Below are 19,702 nucleotides of genomic sequence, written 5' to 3' on the forward strand. Positions count from 1 at the left end.
CTTGAATTTAACACTACAGCCACATTTAAACTAGTACATACAAGTTAATTGCAAGTGTCACACAAAATTATTTCACGGATCAACATTTGTAACAATTATTCTTTGTAACAATTATTCTTCAGATAGCATAAAAAGTGACTTCAAGTAAAAGGTTGAAACTGAAGTTACATTGATAAAATAATCCTGCAGATTATACAACTTAGTTTGTCATTATTACACCAACTGTACTGTTTGCATTCCAGAGAGAGGATGCACAGAACAGTCTACTGGTCAGCAGAGGGAAAAGAATCACATCCACAGAAAATAAGTGGAGTATTTATCTGACTGCAGCCTTTGAAATGAAACAAATAGTACAGTGAATATTAGTATTCCTGGCTTACATTCAATACTATCTGTCCTTCATCACTATAGGTAGTGATGTATGACGTAATGACAATTGAGCAAAAGCTCACACAGTTATTAGTTTCTTCTGGAAATGACAAATGAACTAAGTGGCAGCTTGCTTTCAATGAGAACACTATGGTCAAATGGACTATTTGGAAAGGATTTTCTATAGGAAGCGCACTAGATACACAAGACTGATATTGAATAAATTTAACAAAACACATTTAATCAAATACCAGACTGGGAATCTGAATGAGGAGTCTTTTGTTCACTATTTTCCACTATTTCAGTATGGCTTTCCATCACTTTCTTCTCTTTTTTCAGTTTAACAAATCTTGTTTGAAAATCTTGAAAAGACAAACAGCAAGAACAGACAAGCAAACAAGACAGGACAGGAATTCTTATTATCCAATTTCTTTTTATCATTTAAATGACAAAAGCAAGTAGAAAGGACATTAGTTAGAGGTAGGTCTCTAACCTGTCAAATATGGAAGAGAGTATCTTGAATCATAATTTGCACATTTCAGTTTAAAGCTGAAGAACAGAGAGTTCAAACGTGCCTAGAATAACAAGTCGAGTTATTTTAAAATGTACTTTATACTTCTCAGCCAAATGAACAGAAATAATCTATGCTGTTTACCATTAATCTACAAAACTGAGTGAAAACAGACTATTAGTTTAAATCTCTACCTATTTCCTGGCACTTCCGCAACAAGATGCCTTGGGAAAAACAATCAGACAACAAATAAATGTATAACACATATTTTGTTTTCCAGTCATCTGTCTTTATATCTTTCAAGAAAGCATGATATAGATACTAAAATAATGCAAAATAAAAACCTCAAATTGGAAACAACTTATCGGCTTGATGCATTACTCAAGCTAATTAGCCAGACTTTGTTAATATAACAGTATCTCTATACAGTGCCACCCAAACACATCAGGTCATACATACGAATCATATATTTGTAATGCAGTGCCCCACTGTGGGTGGAGGTGAGATTTATATATTTACGTAAGTTTGATTCATGATGATGAAACACTTTAAGAATAATAATTCTGTTAGCTGATAGCCTGTTAATAAAATCTTATCTGCAGCTAACATGTAAGTTCAAGCCCAGAATACACAAGGATCTCCACAAAATTTCAAAGAATGCCAACATTACACTTTTCAGAAATTAAATTCAGCTTATTTCCACGTTTGTTACAACTGGAGCAAAATTATTACTATTTTTTCTGCAAGACAATTATTTTGCTATTTAGGGCACATTTAATAACCTTACAAAAAGCTACAAATCTAAACTGCTGTCTTCTCAGTCATCCCATGCAGTAACTTACATTGCAATGCTGCAATATCCATTATTAATACATCTGAAGAACATTAGACCTAGAAAAATTGTACTTGACAAAGTACTTGGAAGCATGCAAGACACACGCACAAAAAGGAGCAGTTCTAGAAGCCTATCCAACACTGCAAGTATATCTACATGAACTAAGATCATAGTATAGTTTGTAGTGCGTACATTGATGAATCCCACACATAAAGAGGGATTTATACTTCTCAGTTACAGCCACATAAAAGTTGTCTACTTCCGCAATTGCAGAGGAACACTCAGTTTATACTGAAAGTGGCCAAGTTGGCCTCTGCAAAGAGCGGTCTTTTGAGTTTAAGTTAATTGCCCTACAACTAGACTCTAGTTAGCAGAATGGCAGATTGCTTCTGCGCTACGCAGTTCCTAATCCGTCACAGTATATGTTAATACAACTGCTACCATTTGCGAGCGTCCAGTGTGACAAATATAGCCCTTTCCTCATGCGATGATACAATCAGGAGCTCTGCTTCATGCCACAAAGCCACTTAGCTTTGCTAAGATAGAGCCTGGAAAGCCTTCTAGTAAAACTTAAAGGCCTCTCTGCTTGGCAATATTAAAGTATTAGAGGGGATATGGCTTACTGCATATGTCCCACAAGTGCAGAGTTCTATGCAGAGTGGTGACAGAGGTGTAGATGAAATAACAGTAATTACCTGGCTGGCAAAAATGGTGCTCGGGCAAGAATTCAGTGCACAGATCTAGCATATTTGCCCCACGTTCTTGTATTCTCAGTTTTATTATGTCCAACTGCCAAGACATGTTGGATCTTTGATTTGAAAAACATTACACACAGATTACTTTCAACTCCCTCCAGAAAAAAACAGCTCTTCATCAAGAGTATGAATACAAACAAGCTAGCTTCTTTTGCAAGTAAATGGATTCCATAGTGGCAAAACTGGGTAGGCTCACCTTCTGAATGCTTTCCTGTTAAAGGAGAAGCTTTTCAAAAGAGAGACCTTAAAAAGTTTACGAGAACTCTCTTTTTATTTTATAGGTCAATAAACGGCAGATCAAGCATGTCTCAGTTCTAATAGCTTTACCTCTAGTTAAACTACACAGCTGATAAGATATTCTTAATTTAAAAAAAATAAAAGTGGTGGAACTGGTTTGGATGGGAACAACTTGATACAATCACATTATTTCTTCTGATTCTGCTTTGTGCTGGAGTTAACCCATACAAGCACTGTTTCTAAAACTTGTAATCACCCTGCCTTTTAAGCATCTATTCCAGTGTTTTTTTGGTCTAAGTAGCATCAAAGCACTTTATGGGTTGCTTCAAGCATCTCAGAAAAAACATGGAAGAATGCTGAACTTCTAAAGACAACTGAAAATTTTATTTGATAGTATGTAGAAAAATGAGGTCATGCTAACTGCTTAATTCTCACACTTTGCCCAGCAAGAATACTCTGTACTTCTGTTTTTTGAAAAAAAAAAAGGAAATCACAATATCTCAGAACTACCTGACAGGAACTCTCTTACATCCATCTGAGTTTTCCAGCAACATCTTAAGAGGCCAGAGACAGATAAGCAGTCCACACAACACCTATTGGGTTATGCCTAAATGGCACAACCGCTGACTAAGATTTGGCTCCTAACTATGACAACACTGACAGGACAGAGCTATGCTTAAAAGCGGAGACTACCAGCACTATCTTAACTCTGTCATATGAAAAACTGATTTCTGGAACTTTCTGTTAAGCTCCAGTTGTAATTTATACAAACCATGAAAATAAGAAGACACCAATTACTACAAGAACAAGAGGCAATCATCCTGTGGAAACTTACTCATAGGCTTTACTACCCCATAAAAATACAATGAAGAAATGGAAACCTAGAGGTGGAAAGCTTGCAAACAATAATATATTTTCTTCCAGAACTATGTGACCAAGTAAATATTGAACTAGTAATCATGTCATCACAGCCCTTTTCCCCTTGAGCCATGGTTCTTGGCAAGGAAAATGTTGAGAGTAGTGACAGACATACATCTTTGAATCCAGCTGCTGTTGAAAAGTATTTCTGTGCTTCCCCAACCTATTACAAATGTTGCAATTAGCATATGATTATACAAATTGGTCTTTTTCCTCTCCAGTTTTGAAAACAGAAATCTATAAAAAGTCAGTATAAGGGCCAGGTTGGTTACAAAACATACCTTAAGTATTTCAGCAGAATTCGTAAGTTACATTTTCTAATTATCTTACTACTTATAATGTATTTATTCTTTACAAGTTTTAATAACATGAAAGCTACAGAAAAGAAAGCAGAAAGCTTGCTTGCAGCTTGAATACAATCCCCTTAAAAACAATACCATTAGAGTTTTACATTTTACAAACTTGCACTGTAATATTCTAAAGCACTTGAGTGGCATCAACTTAATCTGAAACTGGGCCTATATGAAGTATGAGAAAGAACTAGCCTGACCCCCTGTGGCCAAAAAAATTGCAAAACTACATTATTTACCACCATCATCCGAATCTTCCTCAGATATCCACCATGGCACCGAATCCTTCTTCTTCGTTTCTTTTTTCCTGGGCTGGCCCAATGTCTCAAGAATGCTGGATTTTTTTTTTGAATTTCCAAGTGAATCATCTGAAAGAGACTGAGTCAATTGCATACAAGATTAAAGACAGCTTTTACATTTTCGCATTGTTTAACTGTCTTTCAGGCACCCAATTCTGGACTTCTCAGTTCAGATGACTCTCTTTACTCCCCACTGTCTGCCTTTTTTGTATATGCATGACAAAACTGAGTAAGAGACAATAACTATTCATGTGGCATAATACTGCATATTGTAATAACCTCACTGCCAGATTTTAGATATGTTAAAAGTTAACTGCTTACTACAGTGTCTGTTCAAAAAGACAGCATAAACAGCTCTTTTTCAATTAGTTACAACATATAAGAATCAAAATCCTGACTACATCCCTGAAGATAATGAAGCAGAGCAGAAACAGTTTTGCCTTGCCCTTGCTTTGTACATGAACACCATTATTAATATTCTAAAAATAAATCTTCACAAGCAACATCCTAGCTCCCAGCAAATCAGATTTCAGAAACTAATTTTATACTTTCTGTTCATGGAAATTAATAGGAATGCCAGAGCCATTCTTACCCAACTCTGAGTATTAAGCTTTCATATGTGTTAGTCATCCATGCTGATTTTGACTAATGGCATAAATCAATGGATAAAAAAAGTCTATGAGTATGAACATCCTATGAATTTAAGTTACTGAAGAGTAACAGGAAGGAAGAGACCTACAGACACTTCATAAGACAACAGCACTTCTTTGAAGTGATGCAGCTTTAAAAAAAAAAAACAGAAAAGAAAAGAAATCTCTGCTCTTTTTCTTTAATAAAGCTCTTGGTGGCTTACAGCAGGCTCAGAGCCACAATTAGCTGTCCATACACTGAAGACGGAAATATATTCATTAAGCTAGTGCACTGCAACCTTATGTGCTATGTATTCTTTGTGCTTAAACTCAGTAAACACAGGGTTAAGGGGAATGGCATATTTTTTATTTTTATCTGATTTTTTAGCCATAATTGTTGAAACCAATTGGCCTAAAGTGTTTTGAACAACACAGTGAATAGAGTTAGCCACAGCCATAAAACGTAAGACACAGAGAATTCACATATGAAATGCATCATATGGGAAAATTTCAAAAGCTTCACTTTTGTAATAGTCACAAATAAGAAAATGTGATAGTATAAATGGAATACTAGAGGCCACAGGATTGTGGGTACTTAATATGTAAAACACAAGAGGATGTTTTATTAAAACAAGCCTCTGCAGTCCACTGCCCAATTCCTACTACATAAAAAGTATTACCATAAAAGCCTACCATACGATATATTTAACGCTTCAATTTATAGGGGCCTAACAACATCCATAAATCAAATGCCAATTATCCAAAACTACCATTTAAGAAAAAAATAATTATAAGAAAACAATATTCTTACAAATATCTCTGACCAATAACATCTTTAGAGCTTACAGTTTCACTTGAGAAAACTAAATGTCTGTCATACAGCCTCAGAAGGAAAATTTAAGTGCTCTGAACACTTTAATAAAACACAATTTTAATGAATTATGAAACTCCTAGACAACAGGATGTATGGCAAATTCTTTAAGTTGGCTCAGTGACAGAGAACAAAACAGCTTTACATTCTTAATAAACATCCTATAAATAACAACTTCCTTACACTAGTCACAACACAAGTACCAGTGCCATTGTCCCCGAAGGTCAGACTGCCTCCTGCTAGCTAGGAGTACTGACAGGTGCTTGATGCAAGCTCTGTTATCGCTTGCTGTTTCTTTTACAACTAACAGTATCCTCTACTCCACGAGCAGAACTTCAATGATGCTCGTACTCCTTAGAGTATTGTAACTAAAGAAACTGAAACTCCCACAGGTTGTTCTCAAGTTCTAGAAACTTTCTATGTCCAGCCATCTTGTCAACTGCAGACAGTAAAGTTGCAGCAGCTGGGAAGGAAATGCTGACACAAAAATACTAGTGCATTTTTCCCAACATGTCAGTTGTCTCAACAGTGAAAATTACAGATTTTTTTTTCCTTTTTAAAAAAAGTAAATAAATAAATCAATCAATGTTTTGGACCAGAAATGGCTTTTCAGTGCTAGGAAGTGGCACTGATTTCTTCCTTCCCCTCATCTATAAATGTTTTCCTTTCAGGAAAACACACATGCACATAAACAAACACACAAACACACACACAGAATGTCAGTTGTTTAATCTCAACTTAAATAAAAGCCAAGAGTCAGTTTTAAGAACTGGGACAACTACACGGCACATAATTAGCTTACCACTTCCTATACTCATGAAGGAACTTAAAAAATTAGATAGGTAATACAGGATTGGATCTAAAACATTCAGACTTTCATGACGTTGTCCTAATTATTTCATGAAATAAGTCTTTTTCAATAAAACAAGTCTACTCCTAATTATTTTTTTAGCATAAAATAATATTTTAACATATTTGATCTTTTAATAAAAATTAAAAATGTTTTTCAAACATGGTTTAATGTGTAGTGTTACTCTTCCAGGTACCATTCTACAGATTTTCTAATCAAGATTGTATAGTCTTTCCTTTTGAAAGCCTTCCTTCTCAGCTGTCCGTGAATATCAAGTAGAATAAAAGTCAGCCTAAAAGACCAGAAGCAGACAATGGCTTTTACCTAACTTTGCTTTTCTTGAAGCATCATTTAAAAAAAAAAAAAAAAAAAAAAGGTGGCAATTAATTGAAGCACCGTGTATTAGGAAGATCTCCTCACATTGCATGTCCCAAGGAAACTTCACCACCAACGCTCAGAAAACTCTGGAGCTATACCAATATAACAGATATGTAAATTAAAGTGACATTAGGGGAAGTACACTAAAGCAAGATACTGGTGGTGGGGAGTGGAAGGATCACAGGCACGAAGACAATGGAGGAGGAAGAGAAGAATTACAGATGACAACAGGCCGTTCTGGCAAGGGGTTGGGAATAACTGTGACTGGGCAGAGGAATCATTAAAAGACACATACTACGTACAGTAATTGTTATTACACATTTGTGTGTCCTTCTGTATAATGATAAAAGCCTAGAAAATCCTCTTCACTGATAGCTTTTAAAGTTTAGTGCTTATGCCAAACGCCTTCAGTTTAATCCTCATATTAGACCTGCGTCATCCAACTACATCTACAGACTTTCTTTTAACTTTATATGTTTTAATCACAAACATACATACAACCCTCCCCCCAAACAAAGGCATTCCATCAACTATAAGTTATTTAAAAGGGAAAAACTATCGTGCTCCATTTCTTCTCTGAAAGATTTCCTTAAACAGTATTAAATCTTCCTCAAACTATGAAGAAACAGTTTTTGCTATTCCCTCCCCACCCCGCCGTTATACTCTTAACACAAACATCACTTACACAGCAATTTCAAACAATGGAGCACATCAGTTTTTCATCTTTCTAACATTAAAAGGCCGCACACTTTTTATAAAAAACACATAAGACATAAGAGAAGATGCATGCATATAAAGTAACAGAATAGATAATGTTATTGTTATTTGGGTCTGTATCTAGTTGGCAAAACATTAAATAATGCGTATTTTTAATGACTGGATTGACAGTGTATGTGTTCAAGCAAGTTTAAACACTTCACAAACAGTTTTAGTTTGAAATGATAAATTAAGGCATGAGTTGTTAAAAGTAACATTCTCTAGAACATGCCAAATACCACTTAGAATAATTCAATACAGCTATTTTGATTTTTTTTTTCTAACTCGAACATTCTCAATGTGGGCAATAGCTGAGGAGGAAGAAGAGCATGTCAAATGAGGAACAAAATACTAGAAGCAGTCATCTGCAGAGTTTTGTCAGATGCACAAAATATAAGAATAAACCTCCTTTCTCTTTCCCAGAGCAACTTCCTTCATAACAATAGTAAGTAAAAAACTTTTGACAAAAATGCAGAGCCTCCTTTTCTATTTTTACTAATATTAGTAATTTCAGTGAATTCAAGAATGTTAACTCAATTACATCATCAAATTAAAGGTCAAAATCTACCTTTAAGTTACTTGTGAATCTTAATTTTGGACGGCTTTTTGGTTTTCTATTCTCTCGTATTGCTCAGTGGAGTTACACTTACTCTGCATCTGTAAAAACATCTCACAAGCTGCATGGTCAAGGCAGAGTTACAGACCTACCTGGGAAAGCTAAAATCTTGCTGAAAAAAAAGCCTCTGGCTACTACAGATCTTTACTACACTGTACAAAGTGCGATTTTTACAGAATCTAGAACCTACATTTTTCACAAGTAATTAAACTGTAGCACAGCCTCTACATCTTCAAGCATACATTACATTAACAGAGACCTCAAGAATATTCTCTGCCATCATTAGCTGCGCTTATATACAGCAACAGAAACTCGTAAAGGCCTTATGTACGCAGAATTTATATCTTAGGGTTACCGCACTGTGTGTTCGATAGACCAGAGGGCCAATTTTGAAATTACGCAGTGAAAAAATCGTATCAAGTTAGGGCATTTTGACCACATCCGATAATTGTTAGCTTAAGTCATAACCTACAGACTTGCATGATTTTGCCTGTACTCAAAATCATCAAGCACCATGAGGAACAAAGGAATCAAAATTTTCTAATCACTACAACATACTTAATTTTGCTAGGATTAATACAAGAATTTTTAAACAGAATTCAGTGAAATTAGGTATTGCACAGAAAAATAAAGGAATTCTTAAAATGCAGCTTGCACTTACATACAGGAAAAGTTTTTAATCTCATTTTCCATTATATCAATTTGAAGCCTCTGCTACTAAATAACATACACAATTAAATTGAGAAAAAAATCAAAAGGCAAGGGCTCTTTCTGAAGATATAATCTAGCAGTGACAAAATATTTATTTAATCACAAAACCATTCTCTTGATTTAAATACAGCAAAATAGTAGGAATTAACTAAGGAAGTTAAGAACTTGCAAAGACCCACACATAAGATAGCCAAGTGAATTATGTGATCGAAGCACAGCTGCATTTTCCATTTCATACTCTTCCACGCTCAATTTTCCCCCCTGTATTTTAACAGAGAAAAGGGACGTGACCTTGCTCTGAAACATACCTCTTTCAGAAACTCTTCAAATTGCTCATCTAATTCTTCTTTTGAAAATCGATGAGCCATAATCTGCAACTGGATGTTACCTTCCAAACAACTGAGTTTAAAAATTAATATGTAAAATAAAAATAAAGTTAATGAAAAGCATTCTGAAATTAGAGGTAGCACAGTGATTTGCTGCTGTCATAGAGAGCTATAAGGAAAAAAAAAATCTTGAGAGATACCAAACTTCATTCCTCCCACTCCTAATCTAAATTATTTACTGAACAAAGCAATCAATGCAAGCATACCTGGATTACCCAAATTCCTTACAATGAAAATAGTCATTTCCAAAACAACAGCTTCAGCATTGAAACTTTGAGAGATAATTAAAACATGATTCTCTTCATCTTTACATTTTTCTTCAAAAGACAGCTCTCTTAGCTACCCACAATTAAGCATTTTGTCAATGATCAAACAACAATCCACTGCAATAATACTTCCCAAACATTTTAAGGGCTTTTAAGTCCTTTCTATGTTTCTTCTCCAAAATTGGAGACATCTGGCATTATAAGTTTTGTTTCATCGTCTCTGCTGTGATTAGGACTCAGTAAACAATACATGCATGAAAGTCTTTAAGATTAGAGGACAATCTGGTTTGGTCTGCCCTAACATAGAAAGCCAATGGCACTTGCCCCCCCCCCCCCCATTCCCAAAAGTATGTGTTGATTTCTTGGGTATAAAATATGCCCCACACTCAAAATGCTACAAAGCTTTTGTACATCACACTGCTCAACAGATACGACTACCTTCAAAACTGCCTATGTACAGCAGCATTAAACTACCCCAGCAGCTTCCAGGCTGAGAAGTGCTATGTACACATAAAAGGGCTAAACATTTGCAGAAATGTTTTTATCATTAAATACAACTTCTCCCAATATGGAGCCCTCTCAGTACACAGGACTGTTACTCACCTAGTAAATTGATTCTGACAGTCGAGTTGTGACAACTGATTCCTGCTTTCACTCCTTATTCATCCATAGACCACCCGACACTTTGGCTTTGGCAGTTAAAAAAAACACCAAAAACAGTAATAGCAGACTGCCCAGACTTTGAATTGAGTAAGATATCCTTATGTAAGCACTTGGACAATATCTCTGAAAACATGGTAAGAAGATTAAGAATGTTACCTCTCATGACACACATAATCCAGTATCCCTTTTATACTTTCACATCAAAGAACACTAGATGCTAAACACTAGATGCTTTAACAGTTTACTAGCTGTGCCAACTGCTTGAGCAAGTGGAGAATACGCAATTCCAGCCTTGCCAGAAAAACCGATTCTGCTGACATTATCTGTGCTTCTGTCTACTTTGTAATTACAGCTTTTATAAAAACTAACAATATAAAACTTTATTTTTTAAAAGGACAGCAGATATGTCAGACAATTTCCCTAACAGATTACAGACAAACGTTACCCTTAGCAAATCTACTCTACAGCCATACCTCTGGAACTGGAGGCTTTGTAAATGAAACAAAGTCCCTTGTTGGGATATGTGCTATAACACAGTGCAGAAAGCCGAAGTTTTGGGAAGGTATGGCTAAACCACAGGGCTGAAGGAAAGCTTACACAGCCTAATGCATTTCATGTAATCTCATCACCCCAGCGCTAGGACCAGCCGTGACCTGATCCTCATCCTCCTCCTCCTCCTCCGGCTTCCCCTAAAGCACACGCAGGGCTGGCACAGCGCTGCGGCCGGGCACCAGCCCCGGGGCTGGCGGGCCGTGCTCCTCCCAACCCCAGCCGCGGCTCCGCAGCTCCCCTCCAGCCCCGTCCTCTGCCGACCTGGGCCTAGCGAGTGCTAGGTGCGACGGCCCCCGAGAAAACCAACCCCGATGGGGCACCGCCAGGCCGAGCCGCCGGGCAAAGCTCGGCTCCGCGGTCCGTGGGGACGTTCCAGAGGGGGAACGGGGCGGGGGAAGAAGCAGCTCGAAGCCGAGCGCTGCCCGGAGGACGCCGGCCGGCCGGCCCGCCCGCTGCCTTGCCTCGGGGCGCCGGGAGCGTACCTGGGCCGCCGCGCTCCTTCGCCGGCGGCGCGGCGCGGTTGCCTAGGAAACCCTCCCGGCCACCGTACCGCCCGCCAAAACTGACCGCGGGGCGGCGTGTCACGTGATTCCGCCAAATCCGCCGGCTTTCCTCTCCCCCCGCCCCTCCGCAGGCCGGCGCGCGTGGGAGGCACGTGACGGGAGAGAAGGGTCCCCAGCGGCCATTACTACCGTGGCAAAGGTCGCCTCGCCTCCGCCCGGCCCGGCCCGCGCGGCTAGAGGCGGAAGTCGCCGTGCGGTCACGTGAGGAGGCGGCGGTCGCGCGCGCCGGGCGTGCGGTGCGGCGCCCCCTGCTGGGCGGCGGGTGGGCAGCGCTCGGCGGGGCCCGGCGCGGGGGGGGGGAAGAGGGGCCCGGCAGCGCCGCCGCCGCTCGCCGCTTCCACCATGAGAGGTCACGCCAGGATAACGCAGCAGCCCCCGGCCGCCGAGCCAGCGAGGTCTGCCCGCGCACCTGCCTCCGGCGAGCCCAGGCTGTGAGCGAGAGGAGGTTTGGCGGGGGAAGGCCGGTGCCGGCCCCGGGGGCTGCTTCGTTCCGCCCCCCCCCCCCCGCAGGGACGGGCTCGGGGCCCTCCGGCCATCTGCCCCCGGGCTGCCGGCAGCGGGGGGCTGCAGCTGGGCGGCGGGAGCAGATACGGGACGCGGCTTTGGGGGGGCGGTGGGTATGTGTCCCCCCCCGCTGCCCGTTCTCGCTGCTCGCCTGCTCCTGGCCTCCGGCTGCGGCGCTGGACCTGCGGGTACGGCCGGGAGTGAAAACCGGATCCCACCGATTGCTCCGTTCGGAGACCCCCCGTGTGCCCGTTCACGAAGCCCGTGGGGCTGACGCTGTTGCCACCTGCAGCCAAGATCTGTTCCTCGAGTTTCTGAGGGACACGCTTCTCCCGACGTCCCTCGGCTGACCTTTTGCAAAAGCAAGACGGAAGGAGTTAAAAGCGTGTTGCTTCCCCCGACGCAAACCAGAACGGTCCCTTCTCGCTCTTACACAGAAATCCCCTTTTAAAGCTTTTCTGGTGGTTCGGCCTTAGATGTCGGCTGCTGTGCTTTTAATGCATTTTAGCACATCTCTGGAAATGTTTAAAATACGCAGAGAAATTAATGACCCCTGTGTCCCTGACCACTGTCTCTCCAATAACCACAGAACAATTGCAGCCTGTGCTCGCGTGTGCTCTCCAGCTCGGCTCTGTCAGTTGTGTTTGTTGTGAGAGTCACGTTGCTTGAGGAATTTTTACACCAGCGTTTAGTAAATGGCAAAACAAGCTCCACTTAAGAACACAAATGAACATTGTTCGCGCGCGCGCACGCACAGACACGCATTTTGATTCTCTGTCGAGCGGACTCGGAATGAAAAGATTTTGAAAGGAAGTTTTCTTTGCAAGTGAGAAACTAGTTAAAATCCTATTACTGTCTCTCATTTCCTGTTAGCTTGCGAGATAAAGACCGTGCTTCCAATATGGCCTTTATGTATCCCAGATTTTTTTTTTTAATGCAAGTATAAATTATAGTTTAAATTCAAAGAAGCAAAGAAATATGGGCTCTGTATTTTCCACCCAAGTCTTTAGGAATTACTTTGCTGAAGGTGCTGCAGCACTTCTTTCAATCAGGCCTTTTGTCTGCAGATGGAGTATTATATTTCCATTTGCAAAGTATGCGTCATTTATTTTGCCTTTGTGTGCAACTTCTGCTGCTGTCTATGGGAAATGTGGGAGCTGATCAAGGACAGGATGCCCACATAAACTAATATACTAGAACAATTTGTTAAGCGTGACAGCCTACTGCTGGTGAAAACATCAGTTTCCAGCGTTTGCTCTTTTCTCTCGTCTCATGAAAAAGCATGGAGCGAGGCATGAGCATTTAAAGAGAAATATGGAAATTAATTAAAGGATGTCAGTCTGATGCTGCATGCCTTGATCCTGCTTAGATTTAAGCCAATGCAAATTTTGCTGTTAACTTCAAAGTGATCGTTGTGACATCATTCATTGATCATGAGAGTTACTTCATATATAATCAAATAATCACATCAAGGGCTCAGTCCTGCAAGCTGCTAAAAAACTGTTGCACATTGAAGCCTTTCTGTTTGCAGAAATATGTTCAAAGAAAGAGGCTTGTACAAAGTACAGAAAAATGTGCAGAGGGATCAATGCTGTTGGAAACCTCAGTGTCCATATGGGAAGAAAAAAAAACCCAAACCACTCTTGATGACTGTGGTGGAGAGGAGGCATTGCCTGGTGTTGAAATGTCATCCAGTGTATTCAAATGACATGCACAATAGCCACTTAAAAGATTTTCATTTCCTTCTAATGCCAACCAGTTGGAGCAGTTTTCTCAGGAGCTCTTTAACAGTGGAGCTTAAAAAACGGAGAGCGGGGCTAGCCATGAATTTCAGCCAGGAGCGTGGCAGTTTGGGTGGCGATGCTAATAAAGCAGAAGGGTGGTCACAGATTCTGAAACAGAATCCTGCTGGACAGAGCCCCAAATTATAAGGTAAAATACTGGCCCTGCTGACATGAGTGGGAAGCCTTTGTTGACTTCTCTGAAACCAGATTTTGCTGCTGCAGTCATTGGCTTCTCATTCAAATGTGTGGCATGTCTACGCTTAACACTTTTTTTTTTTTTCCTTCAGATTGCTCAAATACAAGGCTTCCCGTATTAGTATAATAATTTCAAGCAATTAATGGTAAAATTAAAAGGGATAAAATATCCATACTTTTGTTTTTGCACATCTAATTTCAGATTCGTATCATCCGTAAATGTCAGTGGGGAAAAAGACATCAAATAAAAAAGAAACAAAACGTCTGCCACATCCACTTTGGCTGAGGCATTGCATTAGATAGTATTTCAGTACTGAACTTGCAAATATGTGAAATATGAGATTATGATAATAAATATTTAGCCATATTCTTGGTTATGTTTTTTTAAAGGTTAACAGTTTCATACTGAATGAAAAGCAAACAAACAGTGGTGAATTAAGAAGTTAAAACTGCATTCTCTGTGCCTGCCCACTGTGCTAATACTTCCTTACATGACTATGCAATAAAAATCCTTTCCAGTGTGCACATCAGAAAAAGGAAAAGCCTTCCATGAAAGTACAAGTTGCACAAAACCCGGAAAAATTACGTGGAACTGTATTTCATGCGAGGGAGAACAGTAGTCTGGCATTGTTAAATTAACATTGGTTATGAAATAGTTCACCTAACTACAATTTCAACTGAAAAGATTATTTTTAATACTTTCACTTTTGTTTCACTGCAGGTCTTACTTTGTTCTGCCGCTGATTAACCATAGTCCTCAGATCCTGAGGGCCAGATTTATGGTCAACTGCGTTACGGTAGCTAGCCTGAACTCAGCTTAGCATCTCACCCGCCGGGTCTTTTCCATCATACCTTTCCTCAGTGAGCTAAGAACTAAATTCTGTGTCGTATTTCACATTGTTCCAGAGGCTTAGACTGGTTGCGAATCTTATTTCTGCTGCAAGCTTGCATCCTTTGAACAGAGCTGCAAGTTTGGAGGCTGGGCTGTCATGTTGCTGGCCATTTCCCGGTTTCTGGAAGTTAGCAGACATTCAGTGTTTCTCAGACTTTTTGAAAACGGATCTTCCCTTTGGCTGATGTGTGTAAATGTGTAATTGCCTTAATGCCGTGCCCTGTGCTGCCAACTTTTCAGTTCCTCTGGAAGAGCGGGAGCACAAAGTTACTGTAATTACTGGCTACAGGAGTTTCCCATCGTAGAGAAAACTGTGCTACCGCCCGCAAATGTAAGCAGTTAAAAGTTCCTTCAAGAGGATGAATGTTTGCAGTCAGTAATTATAGCTGGTTCTCACTCTCTCAACTTAAAAGTGCATTTGCCAACATCTAACACTGCTTTTTCTTCCATTCCCTGATTCTCTATAAACTTGTTGGGAAACATTGCTCTACTGCGTCATCCAGCCAGTGGAATGGGATCCCTCCTATTAAGACCTTTCACTTGCAACAAATCCTGGGAAAATTATTGTGCAAACTAGATAGATAGAAACACGGTTGGTTTGACCAACCATAGCACATTTGAACTAGCCTAATGATCCTGCCCTGTGCCTACCGCAGGTCCTTCTTTGCCAGTGAAAATTCTCAGTACTTGGCATCAAGCAACACACGTATGACTCCTACTCTCCACAGGGACTGGAGGAACAACTTGGATCGCTTTCACCCCAAAGTCATTTAAACTGCAAACCCTCATCTGCCATGAATATTCTCCTTTGTATACAGAAAGTTTTATAATAAATTTTTCTCTTTGCGTGAAGACAGACCGCATATCTTTGGTTCAGGAAAAAAAAAAGGTAAATATTTTTATAAAAAATTCTTGGTGGCTTAGGGAAGATTAAACTCAGAAAACTCAGCAAAGAAAAATTAAGTGTTCTGATTTACTCAAATTTTTCAGATCTGTAAAATCTCTCGTTAATCCTGACAACATATCTGCTTAACACTGGCAAGAATATTAGCTTTGCATTTCAGATTTTCACTTGGTTATTTTTAGTTCTTCTGAAGCCTGGGAAATAAGAAATATAACTGCTTTGAACAGTCTGAAAGAGCCAACTCTAGCAGGGCCTCTGAATCTGATTAGATAAAACAACAAAGAGGTTCTGTTAGGGCAGAGGCAGGAAGAGCTAAGGTGGGTGGCAATATCTGTCATAACTCAAGGGAAATGTAGCCTCAAAGCACTCAAAAGTGGGTGAAAAAATAACATAAGCAATAGACAACTTTCCCACATCTTAGGTCACTCTCCAAATGCAGTTTGAAGAATTTTCTCTGTGCTCAACCTTTTTTTTTTTTTTTTTTTTTTTTTTTTGTATTTTTAAAGTACAATAAACAGCACATGCATGTGTGTTTATCTTAAAAAAGCTTATTTAGGGGAACATCAGTTCTCTGCAGTTAAGTATCCAAAAAGGCACAGTATGGCAAGTGCGATTACATTTGTCAGTACAGAAACAGCATAAGATCTTGATAGGTTTGCAATTTTCAGCATTTTCCTCTGAAAGTAAGGTAGCTTAAGGGTTGCCACAGGAGCTTTCTCCACAAAATACAGCTAGTCATAACATCACATTTTATCGTACTGGCCAAAAAGGGATCAAACTGTTGTGTTTAGTGCAACTGGGAGGTCTTCAGGGGTTTTTTGGATTGATTTAAAAATGATCTGTTGTTGGAGTGGTGGGAACCTAGAACACCCACTTGGCCAAGGAGCATGCTTCCCTACTTTCAGTGCAGGATGGATATTTTGGGTCTGATTCTCTGCTGAAGTGAAGAGGCAGATGATAGAAAGATTTGTGTGTGCATCTTCTCAGGAAACTCAGTCAAAATGTTTTCAAGATTACCGTGCATCCACAATGTTGAGATTTGTCTCAGAGTTCAGGAGCATTCCCTTTTTGAAGCCCGCTGCTAAGTGTGCCCCAAACCAGCGATGGCTGCAGCCGAGGAACATGGTGCTCGTTCCTCGTATGGAGGTGTATGAGAACAGTCTCTCCAACCTGTTCCTTACCTGCGTGTAACTGCTGGCATTTCTCTGGTAACTCTAGGTCCGTCTTCCCTGGGACAGACATGGGGTATAGTGGCAGGTGCGTACTTGCACCATAACTTATGCTGATCCAATACCAGTTTGCATTGGTGGTGAAACACTGGAACAGGTTTCCCAGAGAGGTGGTAGATGCCCCATCCCTGGAAACATTCAAGGTCAGGTTGGACAAGGCTCTGAGCAACCTGATCTAGTTGAAGATGTCCCTGCTCATTACTGGGGAGATGGACTAGATGACCTTTAAAGGTCCCGTCCAACCCAAACCATTCTGTGATTCTACAATTGCTCCAGCGGTTCGGCCCCCATGCAGGGCTGAGGGCATTGGGCACACGTACACTTTGCACTCTGCACCGAAATGGAGCGGTGGAGCTGTGAGTACCTGAGTTCCAACTTGATGGCAGGGTCTGCTGGACTCTTTGCGGCTTCTGGCAAAAGGCTTGTTGTAATTATGCTGCTGAGGTAATAATTTCATTAAGCAGTTAGTTACTGGATGAGATTATCTTCTGGCTTGAAAGGTCATTACTTTGTTAATGGATCACTTGCTTTACAGTATACTAGCTTACATTTTTAGAAGGAAAATTTGGAATGGCCATTAATTTATTTGCCAGGAGTTTGATTTAACTTTTTAACCAATAATGTATTCAACAGTTTTCCTGACTTCATGTTTGCTATAAACAGTACTCCTGTGAAGCAAACAGCTTGTTAGTGGTATTTCTATAGTATTTTCAGCAGACTAAAGGTAGTTATAGTGTACCTTTGGACAGGAGAGCTGGAGTGTGAAATTTATCCCAATTGCCTTTTTCCTCGAGCTTTTTTTCTCATTATAATTTCATCCTAAGTTAATCTGCTCCACATTTTTTATTTTCTTTGAGATTGTGCTGCGAGGTTCAGTCTTACATTCCTGCACAGGGAAGTGAGCATCAGGTCTTAAAAGCTAAGGGGACAAAATCAGATCCTTGCCAGGAATCGTTGCCTGTACAAGTTCTGCTCCACCAGCTGATCCACGGAGTGCCCAGGTGAACACGTAGGAAGCCCTTTTCCCCCAGTGAATGGGAAGAAGGTAGATGGGCTCGTAGGGATACCCGTTTTCATCTTTGGCCAGTGAAGGAATAAACCACCCACAAACTCAAGTTCACACGGAATGACAAAAGCCCTGGGATGAGTTTACCAGTATCGATGAGGGGGACGGGGTGACTCTTACAAGTCTGTTCGCGGTGCGAAGCGAGATCACGTGTTTGTCGACTTAATGCTGCTGTCTCACTCGTCATCCTCTCGCTCATGGAGATGCAGGGCCTGGTCCCATGCTGTTTGTACAGATGCTGTTAGTGCAGAGCTGGGGGGTGGGGATGGCAGAGAAATCTGAGGTCTCCTTCTCTACTGCCGCATCCCCAGCACTGCCTGGGGCCATTTCGGCTAGGTGCAGATCCCTCGCCTACAACACATTTATAGCACACCTCCTTTGTTGCCCTGTGCTGACCGTGCTTGACAGGCAAAGCAACCTTTCTGGCGTCAGCGCGTGTCCTCCTTTTTGGTTTATTTTTTCATACCTGGAAATAAAGATAATCTAAACTGATGCTCTGTGCACAGAAAATGAAAGCAAGCCAGATCGGTACTACGGAAAGGAAACCCTCACCACTCTGAAACTCTCAAATGCAGACAGGCAGAAGATTTTTTTTTTTTCTTCGTAAACAGTGCTTTACGTAGGGATACGACCTGTCATTACTTAGAGATTTGGTGTCTGCCACCCACCTAGTACCAAAAATGCCACGAAGAGATCAGCTTGTCAAAAGACTAAAATGGTCCTCGAAGGACTACGACACCTGCTTTCCCGTGTCTTCTCTTTCTCTCCATATCTACCCCACTAATCGCCTGTTAGCTCCTAAGGTACCAGAAGTAAATGCCAGCCAAGGCATCAAATGCCCCAAGGTTCAGACAGTGTATATTAAGACCTGTAAAAACTGCCTTTTGCAAGCATTTGGAAAATAATACCTAGCTTAAGGATTTAAAACCTAGTGAGGTTCTTTGTTGTTTCAGGCTTCTGGGAAGTGGTGATTTTCTTAACGTGATAAGAAACTGAAATGTTTTCAAAGAAAAAACGCTTAGATGTGTGGCCTGCGTGGATTAGTAAGACTGGAAGCTGCTGTTCCATGAATCCCTTAATTACGACAAACCTTCCCTGGCGAGCTGCTATATTTACTTAATAGAATATTAAGCTACAATTTTTACATGTATACTAAAGGTATTTAGGTGTCAGTGTTTTCTTGCAGTGTAATAATATTTGATTTGATTTAAGTTTGAATAAGCTTGGGCTTTTTGTTAATTTCCTCCACTCTGAAGGATAAAATAGCCCGGTGCGAAAGCCTTTTAAGATTCAACAATATTGTTTAAGCATGGCATCTGCAACTAATAATAAAGACTATGCAACTTTGAATGAAAAAAAAAAAAGTCTAATTATCATGGCAATGGGAAGATGGTTGACTCATCTTCGGCAGTTTGGATTACATGTGTGGGATTGTGTTTTGGATGGAGCACTCCAGAATAGCAACACTCCATCAAAAACACACTCATGCACCTGTACTCCAAATGGCTGAATAAGGCAAAACACATGTCATCTGAACACTGTGAATCAAATTAAAAAAAGAAAAGAAAAGAAAAGAAAGCTGGAAGAGAAATAAAGACAAGTACCATAACATT

The 19,702-nt window shown here is 40.3% G+C and overlaps 1 protein-coding gene and 1 long non-coding RNA gene across 5 annotated transcripts in view; one reads left to right on the forward strand and one right to left on the reverse strand.

Moving 5' to 3' along the window:
• The window catches only part of CEP162 (centrosomal protein 162), a 49,301-nt gene extending 37,639 nt beyond the window's left edge, over window positions 1–11,662 (reverse strand). For 2 of the 4 annotated variants that reach the window (XM_075747622.1, XM_075747619.1), the window contains exons 1-4: window positions 11,435–11,624; window positions 10,341–10,523; window positions 9,394–9,473; window positions 4,215–4,353 (exon numbers count right to left, since the gene is read on the reverse strand). In XM_075747622.1, coding sequence (XP_075603737.1) covers window positions 4,215–4,353; window positions 9,394–9,453 — 199 coding nt within the window. In that variant the 5' untranslated portion in view covers window positions 9,454–9,473; window positions 10,341–10,523; window positions 11,435–11,624. Of the gene's footprint in view, window positions 1–4,214; window positions 4,354–9,393; window positions 9,485–10,340; window positions 10,524–11,434 lie in introns of all 4 variants that reach the window. The other 2 variants (XM_075747620.1, XM_075747621.1) reach the window with 2 other exon arrangements.
• A 103-nt stretch (window positions 11,663–11,765) lies between these two features.
• On the forward strand, window positions 11,766–15,849 carry LOC142600955 (uncharacterized). The gene is made up of 2 exons (XR_012834458.1): window positions 11,766–11,946; window positions 14,720–15,849. It is a non-coding gene; the product is annotated as an uncharacterized LOC142600955 (long non-coding RNA).
• The last annotated feature ends 3,853 nt before the right edge of the window (window positions 15,850–19,702 follow it).

This window comes from Balearica regulorum, chromosome 3 (genome assembly GCF_011004875.1).
Source record: "Balearica regulorum gibbericeps isolate bBalReg1 chromosome 3, bBalReg1.pri, whole genome shotgun sequence".
Taxonomy (NCBI): domain Eukaryota; kingdom Metazoa; phylum Chordata; class Aves; order Gruiformes; family Gruidae; genus Balearica; species Balearica regulorum.